Below are 12,632 nucleotides of genomic sequence, written 5' to 3' on the forward strand. Positions count from 1 at the left end.
GCAAGAGAGGGTGAATCTTTTTCTACCATTTTCATACAACCTTGAAGTCTCTGGCTTGCTGGAACCTTTAACTATGAACTGTTTACTAACTCTCTTCTCTGGTTCTCTCAGCAACAACATTCAAAATCCATGACTGTTGCCAAGTTTCCCCTTCTGTGAAATGGATTGATCATCCCAACTGTACAGGATTATTCTGAGAATCAAATGAATTAGTGCTATTAAAAGCATTTTGCCAAAGTATAGAGTACCTTACCAGAAAAAAATGCATTTTAATTTTTTCAATTAACAAGTATTTATTTTATTTTCCTCTTACTTTCGCCTCCTGACAAAAACAATAGAACAAAAACAAAAGCCATAAAATTAATAGCCATGGTCAAGCAAAACCCATTCCCACATTGACTACATCCAAAAAAATATATCTTACACTGCATCTTGAGTCTGTTATCACTCTCAGAAGGTGGGTAACATTCTTCATCTTGAGTCCTTTAGATTCATGGTTGATCATTGCGTTGGCCATAATTCCTAATTCTTTCAAAGTTGTTTGTTTTTACAATGTTGTTGTATCAGTTATCCTCTAGGTTTCACTCACTTCACTTTTCATCAGTTCATGTATCCCTAGGTTCTTAAAATATGTGCCGGAATGACATAGCATCTAAATATTTTTTAAAATGTGCCAAAAGAGTTACAGGAATAAACAAGTGACAAAGTAACTGTATTAGTCTTCCTAGAGCGGTGGGATTTAGTTAGGACAGTTGCTTGGTTGGGATTTAGTTGTGACAGTTGCTTGGTGGGGCAACGATTGACTGGCCTGTGATGTGGATGGCTGGAGAAACAAATCTGTTAAGTGTGTCAGCACTTTATCTAAGAAATACACCTTTGCAGAAGGCAGAAGCTTTTGGTGCTTTTTGACTAAGCTGGGCTGTGACAGGCAAAGCTTTCATCATCTTAAAGGGGGATAGGAAGACTTCCTCTGTGGAATTTCTGACTGAAAGCTACAGATTAAGTTAGGGATATTTTCTGATTGGTGATAAAAATTGGGGAAAGGGAACAAATATCATTCATAAGAGTGGGTAGATAGGGAGATTCGAATTAGAACCTGAAAGTCAATTTCAAATGGATGAATAGAGAATGCTGTGGCCTCTGACAGGGAGCTGTCCTCTAGGAGATGTAGTTCTTCTAGATGAGGTCCCTTCCAAGGCAGCTGGAGCTAGGGGGCAGTGAGTTCGAAAAGCTGTCTCCTTGATGTTCTGAGTTCCTTTGAAAGTAAGGTGACAGCAATTTACCCTTTAATCATTGTAATCAGGTGAAATTATGAATGTTTCCTTGACTCAAACAAGCTTCATTCTTTTAAGGCATTTCCATGGGGAAAAAAAGAGGTAGTTTTATTATGCTGTGTCAGCTTAAAGGATTTCTCCTTAGCACAGTGGACCCACGATTTCCTCCTCCACTCCCCAACTCTGAGTAAATTATGTATGCAAGCGCCACTGAATCAATTCTCTTTTTCTAGGGCTCTATTTTCTCTGACTTTTTAATCTTAGATGACGACTGTACCTCGTGTACATTTTCCAGGGTATTGCCTTTTACTTAAGTAATAACTCCACTGTGTCCATTTCTAGGCTCTATGAAGGCAAAGAACAGATGGAATTTGAAGAATCCATGAGACGGCTCTTTGAATCCATCAACAACCTGATGAAAAGTCAATACAAGACCACCATCTTGTTACAGGTTAGTTTACACAGATGTTAGCATAGGTTTTCCTGATCTTGGCATGAAAAGAATGGTGATATGTTGAGATAGTGTCTACTCTTGCTGTTAAACATGCAGTCCTTTGTTAATTGAAGACATAGGTTGGAAGGTATGCTTAATTATCCCTAAGGTAAAATGCTAACAGGATGGGGAAAAGATTGCTGTTCAGCAGTGAGCTAAAATTGCCAGGTATCAATGATTCCAGTGTTGGGATTTTGGGGGGTTATGTGTGGCATAGTGTATTGAGAGCTGGAATTTGGAGTCAAAAAGTTTGAATCCAGACTCAGACACTTACTAGAGACCTTTGTTGTTAAATCATTGTAGGCATGTCTGATTCTCTGTGACCCCTTTTGGGGTTCTCTTGGTAAAGACACTGGGGGTGGTTTTTCATTTCCTTCTCCAGCTCATTTTACAGATAAGGAAACTGAGGCAAGCAGGGTTAAGTAATTTGCCTAGTCACACAGCTTGTAAGAGTCTAAGACCAAATTTGAACTTAGGTTTTCCTTACTCTAGGACTGGTGCTCCCTCCACTGTGCCACTTAGTTGGCCCACTAATGACCTCAGGCAAGCTGATTAACATCTCTGGGCTTCATTTTCTTCCTTTGTAAAATGAAGGGGTTGAATTTGAAGGTCCCCTACTGCTCTTCAAATTTTAGTCCCACATTAGGAAAAACCAGAGTCTGACTTGACTTTTATCGTGTTGACTTTTATACAGAGAGAACTAGTTAGTTCTTAACAAGAAATTGCTGACCAAAGGCCAAGATTTCCTTCCCAGCACAATAAACTTGTTCCTCTTTACATGACTTGCTATTCTCCTCTGTGAGGAGGTGATTTTACCAGGACAAAGGATCTCCAATTGAGCATCTCTCTTTTGCTAATCTGCAAACCCAGTAATGCTTGTAAAAACCTTGAGACTTGACCTTGTTTCTAAGAGAGGATTTAGTAGCACAGGACCAGAGTGAAGGGACCAGTTAGAAAGACTTCATTATTTCTACTGAATTTACCGCAAAGCATTCTGGCCGATGTATCACATATAAGGAAAACCCAAATACATTTATCTAAATCAATGATTTAATGCAGATTGCTTCATTTTTTTATCAAGTTTATCCTCTTAGTCACTAATTTAAATAGCCATTACTATGCTTGGGATCTCCCAGCTGCTAGTTAGAATTAATGAGTTTTTGTGTTGGTCTGGATGGGTTGCATAAGGAAAGCTTGTTGTTTATGACACCAGAAATTGCAACCCTCAGGGCCCATCTAGGGCTGCTAGGGTGGTGACTATTAACCTGGATTGGGTAGAGGCTGAAGTCATTCTCCTTCAGAAACTAATGATGTGATCATAAAGAGCGAGTACTTTTGAATTACAGAGTTACTAATATTAGGAAGCGTAAAATTATTAGGCCAAAAATCATGGTAGCTAAATACCTACCTATCTCTCTGTCTGTCTAACAAGTATAACAAATGTAGGTGGCACAGTGGGTAGAGCGCCAAACCTGGAGTCAGGAAGACTCATCTCCGTAAGTTCAAATCTGGTCCTTACTGGCTTTGAGACACTGGGCAAGTCACTTAACCCTATTTGCCTTAGTTTCTCATCTGTAAAATGAACTAGAGAAGAAAGTGACAAATGATTCCAGTATCTTTGCCAAAAAAACCCAAAGAGGGGCCATGAGGACTCAGACATTACTGATATGTATATGTGTATATATATATATATATGTATATATATATATATACACACACATATGTATATATGTATGTATGTATATATAACATAAGCATATATACATACACACATATACATATATTATGTGTGTGTATATGTATACACATATATGTATCTGACTGAATCCAAACTTTCTAGAACAAATCCAGGTATGGCCTTTTGACTGAGTTCAAGTTTTACAGAATAAATCCTTTTATTAAGGTGATTTGTTTTGTGAAGTTTGGATTGGGTCAAAAAGCTGCACTTGAGGACCTAGAGGGTCACATGTGGTCTTAAGGCTGCAGGTTCCTCACCCCTGGTCTAGAGCAAAGGATCATAGATTTAGAATTGAAAGGGATTTTAGAAGTCATTTAATTCAACCCCAGATTTTACATATGTCAGGACCTAAGTCTTAGAAAGGTTAAGTCTCACACATACATACATACATACACACACACACACACACACACTCACAAACACAGCTAGTAAGTAGCAGAGGTAGACTTTGAATCTAGCCCCACTGACTTTAATTTTATCATATTGTCTCCTATCCCTTGTTGCCTCTTTCCTTCTAGGTCTGTCTCTATTTATGATCTATCCGTTCCTGTTTTCAGGTCCTTTCTATGTTCTCCCCCCTTTCTAAGACCATAATCAACTAACCCAAAGTGGAGAAAACAAGAAACCAGGAATATATGGAGAGAGGGAGATCATGTCTTAGTGCCAGCTTCCATATCTAATACAGGATGTGTTAAAAAGGGCACAAATGGTCTTAGCTTTGTCATTGACTAGTTGTGTGACCTTGGGCCGAAATACTTCACATCTCTGGGTCTTGAGTTTCTCATCTGTAACCTGGGGATGAATGAATGAAAATGCATTTCTTGTTTGCTGTGTGCCAAGAACTGCAGCAAGCATTGTAGATATAAACACAAAAGTGAGATGTCCTTCCCCTCAAGGAGCTCACATAGGGAGAGACTCCACGTTCAGGAGAATGGTAGCCAGGAGGAAGTGTTCTGGATGACAGCACTTGCCTGGCCTCCCTAACAGGGATGTTGTAAGACCAAATGAGATAACAAATGTAAAAGAACTTTGAAAGGTATAAAGTGTTTTACAAAGGCAGGGATTACTATGATTATTATACTTCCAGTGCAAATTCAGTTGTCAGGATTCCTATAATTTAGCTTATCCTCTTAGAGTTCCTTATTTTTTTCTGTCATGAGGGCTAGATTTTTTTTTCTTTCTGTTGTAAGAACAAGAGAAACAACAGATAGGATGAAAGTCCTATTTTTTAAGTTCAAGATGAATTTTTGGGATTTACATAAGGTACTTGATGTTTTCTATCAGTTGCCCAGACTCATAAATTAGTTATTATCACATCAGACCAGGAACTGGAGAGCATTTCTGAAATGTACTTTACTTTTTAAAACAAATATTTTTCTATTACATGTAAAAACAATTTTTGACATTCGTCTTTAAAAATCTTAAATTCCAAATTTTCTCCTCTCTTTTTCCTCCCCTCTTTGAGAAGGCAGGCAATTTGTTAGATTATACATGTGCAGTCATGTAAAACACATTTTATACCAGCCATGTTGTAAAAGAGACAGAAAAAAAAGAAGAAAAAAGAAAGTTTAAAAGGTATGCTTTGATTTGCATTCAGATTCCATTCTTTCTCTGGAGGTGGATAGTATTTTTCATAATAAATCCTTTGGAATTGTCTTGAATCATTGTATTGCTGAGAATAGCTAAGTCATTCATAGCTGATTCTTGTACAATGTTGTGGTTACTGTGTACAGTGTTCTCCTGGTTCTGCTCACTTCACTCTGCATCAGTTCATATAAGTCTTCCCAGGTTTTTCTGAAAGCATTCTATGTATAATTTCTTACAGAACAACAGTGTTCCATTGCAGCCACATACAACAACTTGCTCAGCCATTTCCAATAATGGAAATAGAACAATTCCCTAATTGCTCAGCCATTCCCAAGACATCCCCCTGATTTCCAATTTTTTGATACCACAAAAAGAGCTGCTATAAATATTTTTGTATATAAATGTCCTTTCCCTTTTTCTTTGATCTCTTTGGGATACAGACCTAGCAATGGTATTGCTGAGTCGAAGAACAGGCACAGTTTTATAGCCCTTCGGGTATAGTTTTCAGAATAGTTGTATACTTCACTACTTTACCAACAGTGCACGAGTGTCACAATTTTCCAACATCCCCTCCAACATTTGTCATTTTCATTTTCTGTTGTATTACCCAATTTGATAAATGTGAAGTGGTACCTGAGTTGTTTTAATTTGCATTTCTCTAATCAGTAGTGATTGAAAACATTTTTATATGACTATAAATAGCTTCTATTTCTTCTGAAAACTTCCTGCTCATATCTTTGACTATTTATCAATCTGAAATGTACTTTCAATGCTTCAATAATCTGTGATTTTCTTTCTTTAAAGTATCAGGTTAAAACTCTTCTGTAATTCAGTTGTTGGTCTTCTACAGTTTCTATGGCCCCCAAATTCATTACCCAGTAGTCAAGTTGGTGAAAAATTTCTTGGGATTTAGCTAGACTGGTCCGTGAAGAATAGACCTGACTCTGGACTTGGGCTTGAGGATGATCCAGTTTGACATACCATTCTAGAATTTGTGTATCATGGAAGGAGGACTAAAATATTTGTGGGAAATTAAGTGTTTATTCTGGATGTGTTAAAGGAGGAGAGGAAGTGTTTGGGGGGAATACAGTTGAAACTATCAGGACCTAGTATAAGCATCCCTTTTTAAAGACTCTAGAAGGGGCTTCTGCTGTAAAACCATACAATGGGTCTTAGATGCATCATCCTTGAGGAGAGCTTTGAAGGCTGCTTGGGACTCTCTCCTTACCTCGGTGCCTTAGTCCCAACAAATCCTGCCTCAGGCACATATTAAGAGTGTGGTCATGGGCAAATCTCTTGAACTCCCAGTTCTCCCAGGAAGCTCTCTAAGACTGTGTCAGACAAGTTGCTGATTTTCACTGGGAGAGGAAATTTACACACCAGGATTTCCTTACATCAACGAGATCACAGATGCAAGGTAGGAAAAAGAAAACAAACAAATAAATTCTGTAATGCTAGATCATAGAATTTCCCTATAGGAATAGGGCAGAAGTATACATTTTGTAAACCCTCTGTAGGCTCTTTCTCCTTCCTAGAGCTTGACTTTTGGTTAGAAAGCAAATGAAAGATTAATGATAATGCACATTGTCCTGAGGGCCTTCATCTGTTTTTTCTTGATAGAAAATATGCGAGGAGGTTCCCTTCTCATCTTCACATTGTAGTGAATCCCTAAGAAATTGTTCGTCATTTTTCTTGGATTGGCCTTGCAAATTCATCTGTCTGCTGTGATGAACAGATTGAAAAACCAGTGGGGAAGGGGCATTGTCTCTTTTAAATGTCTATGCATTTTCCATGAAGATGATGTCTGGCATTTCTAGTGGGAACCTACATCGAGGCATGACATCATCTATTGCTAATACCTCTGTCACAAATCTCAGGCTGTTTCCAGCTGGATTCAACAGAGACAGGCAAGGAAACCCTGTTAGTAGATGATGAAATGTGCATTTGCAAGGGAGGGCCCATTTTGGGCTATTTTGTTGTTTTTTCTATTTTCAGTTTGCTGTGAGTGCAGCATTGGCAGTTCAGGTGGTACTAATTAGAATAATGCTCCATTTCCCCATCCTTGTTCATCTTCTCCATGCTCATTAGGTCATTATTGCTTAGTTTGAATTTGGCTCTTTTCCAGACGTTTGTCTTCATGGCAGCTTTCACTTTGGTCTCCATTTTCTAGAGGTGGTGCTAGAAGTCTGTTATTGATCAGATAACCTTGTTTGGTAACACATAATCAACAAGTTATAGGGTGACACACATTTCTGACTGCTAGTCTCACTACTTTCCAGGATGTCTGAGAGTATCCTTGGCGTGATAAGTGGTAGGTAAACATACACTCTTCATAGACCAGTCCTCAGAAATGATTAATTTCCAACTCACAAGACATGTCCTCCAAATGCCAGCAGGAATATCCAGGAACTAGACTGGCCACCTTAAAAATTGCAAATAGAACAGAAAAAAAATTAACTTTTCTTTTAAAGCATTTATTAAGCACTTACCATGTGCAAGGCATTGAGGATACAAATAAAAAAGACAGCACCTGTCCTCAAGGACCTTATATTCTAATAAGGGGAGACAACACATATAAGTGAGTGGTGCTTTCACTCAGGTCCCAGGCTCTGGGCCCCATTCCTGTCTGGGTGACTCCTGCATGTGATACTCCTGTATCACATTTCTGGTACGCTTAGATGTCTGAGAACAGAGAAACTGTGGTCACTTCTAGCTGTTACCCAGTTCCCAAGCAGACTCTCAGAGGCAGAGAGGAGCAATTCCCCTTGGGAAGGAAAATAACAGATTTCACATGTGCCTGTGACTCAGTATGGACAAGATGAAAGTTTAATACATTCCCATTGAGTTGATAACATATTCAAAGTCCAAGGGTGACAGGTAGGCAGCTTGCTTTCTGCTGCTGCCGTCAGACTGGGGCTGAGAAGACTGACTTCTTCTAAAGCCCTCCCTTCCCATTACCCCCCCCCCCTTCCCCAACTCCATCCTGTGAACAGCTGAAGCATTTTAATGTGAGATATGTCTGTCCTGGATTGCCTAGGCTCCTCATGGCTGCTGTTTCTTGTCTCTCCCTGGAAATACAGTTCTTAAAGACAAGCAAGATGCTGCAGGTACTGCAGTGCTGGCCTTCTGATTTCCTGTGTGGGTATTGACTAAAATGTCACAATTTTCTCCCCTTTTCTCACTGGGGCTTTATTACAATGAGCCTGTCAGAGCATGTTTACCACTGTTGCATCTCTGGTCTCAGGACAATGATTCAACAGGAATTTATTAAATGCCAGTCATGTGCCATGCATTGTGCCAGGTGTGGGGGATGCTAAGACAACAACAGAGGTATGAGGAGGCAAATGAGGGATGGGCTTAATGATTGGATCAATAGGTCAGAGAGAGCAGGAGGATTTGATTTAGAAGTGGAGAGAGGAGTGGGTGACTGGGTTCTGCTTACACCCTTGTATCCTGGAGTCACTCAGCTCTCCAAGCAGTTTTTACAAGAACAAAGAACCAAAGGCACTTGTAAACAGAAGTCAGATTTGGAGAAATTGATGACAGGTCTACAAAATCCACCTGGATGTGGATGGAAGCAGGATCATAAACATTCTCCTCTAATTGTGTGGTGCTGAAATCCATCTGGCACCAGAGCCACAGGCTGAAGTTTACCTTTCTGTTGCTCGGTTGGCGGGTTGTTCTAATGAGGCCAAGTCTGTAACTAAGATCCCTGCGTGAACCAGTTAATTTTGTAGAGAGGAAAGAATGCTGTTTCTCAGTCATGTGCCTGTTCCTCTGTCCCTCGTGTCATAGGTACACACACACACACACACAAATACACAATCTACCTATTCTGTCTACCTATTCTATGTCTGTCATCTATCTATCTATCTATCTATCTATCTATCTATCTATCTATCTATCTATTCTGTCTATCCTATCTATTGTATCTACCTATTCTTTCTATCCTCCTACCCATCTACCTGTTCTATCTGTTTTTTTCTATCTTTCTATCCTATCTACCTATTCTATCTATTCTCTATCTACCTGTTCTGTTTATCCCTTCCATCTTCCTATCTATTCTTTCTCTCTGTCTGTCTCTCTATGTTGATTAGAGTCAGTTGGTCCTGAAGTTAGGAACACCTGATTTGAAATCCCAATTCCTCTTGATTCTAGTGCTTTCTCTCTGTTGATTATTTCCTACTATGCTATAGATAGCTTACTTATACATAGCTGTTTGCATGTGATCTCCCCAATTAGATGGTGAGCTTCTTGAAAGTAGGGACTGTCTTTTGCCTTTCTCTGTATCCTGGACACTTAGCACAGTGCCTGGCACAGAGTAAGTGCTTAGTAAAAGCTTATTGACTGACTGACACCTCTGTGAAGTTGGGATAATAATGGCACCTGCTTCACAGCAGTTGTGAGAATTAAATGCAATGATAAATGTAAAGAGCTTTGTAAACCTTCAGTACCATATAAATGCAAGCTATTATTATGGGTGGAGCTGGAAGAGACCCTACAGGTGACCATCCAACCCCCTCATTTTTCAGAAGAGGAAGCTGAGGGCAAGCAGCATGGTTTAATGGAAGGAGGGTGGGATTTGAATCTGAGGTTTTTGGATCTGAGGACCTGAGTTTAATTAACAGGTCTGCTTCTTGCTTTCCTAACTTTGCGACCTCAGGCAAGTCGCTTACTTGGAGCCTCAATTTCCACACTTACAAAATAAAGGGGTTAGATTAGATGTTATGTAATCCAACTTTATAACTACAGTCCTATACATTTTTTATTTTCCTTAGATTTCAAATGTCAGATCTTTATTTAGTTAATCTAAAAAGTAGGCCTTTTGCATTCAGTTTCACCTATAAGGGCCTCCTAAGTAAATTGTTTGTGTGAAATTTGCAAAACTGAAACCATAAACAAAACCAAAAACAACAGTTCGATTTCCACTCTGCTTATCTTGGTAAGTTTCTTTGATAATTCTGTTGAAAATGCATATGAAAAAAAACAGAAGATCTTATGAATCTTAAAATATTGGAGTCCTAGAGGTGGAAAAGACCCTAGGTGCCATCTGATTTAGCCTCCTGCCTGATACATACAGCACATTCCATTTCCAGATAGTTTTAATCATCAGACACTGTCCAGGGTTCTCAGAGATGCCCCCTGCTATTAACAAGGGATGGCATATGCAGAAGAATTAAATGTGACTTAATGTAGCGATGCTGCTTGCTATTAGTGAAACAAAGAAAGAAAAGGGATTTGCTCCTTGGATTAATTATCTTATCTTTCTATATAAATAATTATATGTTTGTGTGTTTATTTTGTATATGTATGTGTGTGTATTTGTGCACAGTTATACCTTCCACATCACAACTTTCCCCATCGTGGTTTTGGTAGATAATGGATTGGCATAAGAAATTAAATCGGAATTTTGGGGGACTTTTGTGGAAGCTGCAGCCAATACAAGAAGGCCAGCAGATGACACAGAAAAAAACCTAGAAACTGAGAAGTACATAAAATATATGTATAACATTGTATTATATCAATCCCAGTTTTACAATAAGGTATTGTAAACATCCCATAAAAGAAAAAGAAAAAATTCATATTTCTCTGGTACAAAGAGAGGGCCAAAAATTTTTACTCAGATTTTCCAGATCATGGGGCACCATGCCCCTAACCCCCATGTTGTGGAAGGGATAACTACATATTCTTGGTTAGTGATGCACAGTCATGTCTTATTTGAATAGTTCATATAATGCAGGAAACATCTCATACCATCTGTATTATTTAGCAAAATATCCTTTATACTAACACCCCCTGAAATGGGGGCATCTCTCATGTTAATTTCATTCTTATTCCAGGTGGCTGCTTTGAAATACATCCCATCTGTTCTCCATGATGTGGAAACTGTCTTCGATGCTAAGTTACTCAGGTGAGCATGTGATATGAATTGTCCTCAGCTCCCTTGGGAAACCAGGAGTGCTGAAGGAGGGGAAGGTCTTCTGAGGAATGCTGTGATATAAACTCACATAATGGATGGGCACATCCCTAATAACTTTTAAAGGGAAGTATTAGTAAGGCAATGGGAAAATGGCATATTTTCTTGTGCCAGGACGTGGATAAGAAATGAAAGTAAGTGATTGGAATTCTTGTGCTCACCTTGGTATTCAAAAGTGACATAGCATGAGGTGCTACTTCTGAAGGTGGGTTAAAAGACTGTTGTGTAGCTCATTGCTTCCTTTTTTGAACTAAGCTTATGCCTATTGGAGGCTCATAAGCAGCTCATAAAGCCTTAGAGAAAACTTATATTTGTGGCTGGTCAGTGAATGAGCTTGGAAGAGGTCAGGTTCCTCTCTCAATCCCTCTCTTTCCACTTTACAAAATGAATAAAGCCAATTAGCATATTATTGTAACTGTGGTAAAATTTGGGCTCAACATGACCTGTTCTTCTTTCTCTAAGGAGAGTTTCATATTTTGAGTTTCCAGGGTGATAGCTTATGGAAGGCAGGGAACACTTTGTTGGGTCAGCTAATAGCTTCAGTAATATATAGGGTTAGGGGTTAAGGACTAGACCAGGGCTCTTATTGGTACAAGGATCTCCCAGATGAGGAAACTCCTTCCACTTTTTCATGTTGGTACCTTTACAACAACTTATAGTCTTACTTTCTGGAACTGGTTGGTTGTTGTCCTTACTTGAAGGGTACAAAACAGCATCAGTATGTCAGGGTCAAGGTACAGTGTGTCATCAGACTATGACTGATATCTGGAATTAGGAGTATAATGCAAGACTTTTTCTATTGTAAAATAATTTTAGCATCTCTGTCATCTTTAACATCCAATTTTTAGTACCGTTTAGAGAGGTGATGTAGAATAATGGATGGAAAGAGCTGGGGTAGGAGTTGGAGAGACTAGAAATCAATTCCTTCCTCTCACACAGATCGGCTGTGTGATCCTGTGAAAGTCACTGGCTTTGGAGAGAGTGCTACAACTGGAGTGAGGAAGACTTGAATTCAAATCAATTCAAATTCAAATCAAATCAGACACTAGCTGTTTGAAACTGGATAAGTCATTTAACTTCTGTCTGCTTCATCTGCCTCATCCGTGAAATGGGGATAACTCTGTGATGCCATTTGAGATTTTCTTGGCAAAGGTACTGGAGTGGTTTGCCACTTCCTTCTCTAGCTCATTTTATAGACGAGGACACTGAGGTCAACAGGGTGAAGTGACTTGCCAGGGTTATACAGCTAGTAAGCATAGGAAGCCCTATTTGAACTCCTAAAAATGAGTCTTCTTGACTCCAAGGCCAGCATCTCTATCCATTTCATCAACTGGAAGTAGGATATTGTGCAGTGGATAGAGGTCTGGTCCAACACTTACTAGTTGAGAGACCCTGGGCAAGTCACTTAACCCTGTTTGCCTCAGTTTCCTCATCTGTAAAATGAGCTGGAGAAGGAAATGGCAAACGATTTTAGGATCTTTGCCAAGAAAACCCCAAGAGGAGTTATGAAGAGTCAGGTACAACTGAAATGACTCAACAGCAACAACAAAAAAAAAATAGCAC

General features: G+C 39.2%; 1 protein-coding gene across 1 annotated transcript in view; it reads left to right on the top strand.

Moving 5' to 3' along the window:
- The window catches only part of DOCK2 (dedicator of cytokinesis 2), a 480,195-nt gene that overhangs the window by 113,293 nt on the left and 354,270 nt on the right, over nt 1-12,632 (top strand). The window contains exons 23-24 of the mRNA XM_072630938.1: nt 1,617-1,725; nt 10,933-11,003. Of these exons, the coding sequence (XP_072487039.1) occupies nt 1,617-1,725; nt 10,933-11,003 (180 nt within the window). The remainder of the gene's footprint in view (nt 1-1,616; nt 1,726-10,932; nt 11,004-12,632) is intronic.

The sequence above is a fragment of the Notamacropus eugenii genome, chromosome 1 (assembly GCF_028372415.1).
Source record: "Notamacropus eugenii isolate mMacEug1 chromosome 1, mMacEug1.pri_v2, whole genome shotgun sequence".
Classification (NCBI taxonomy): Eukaryota; Metazoa; Chordata; class Mammalia; order Diprotodontia; family Macropodidae; genus Notamacropus; species Notamacropus eugenii.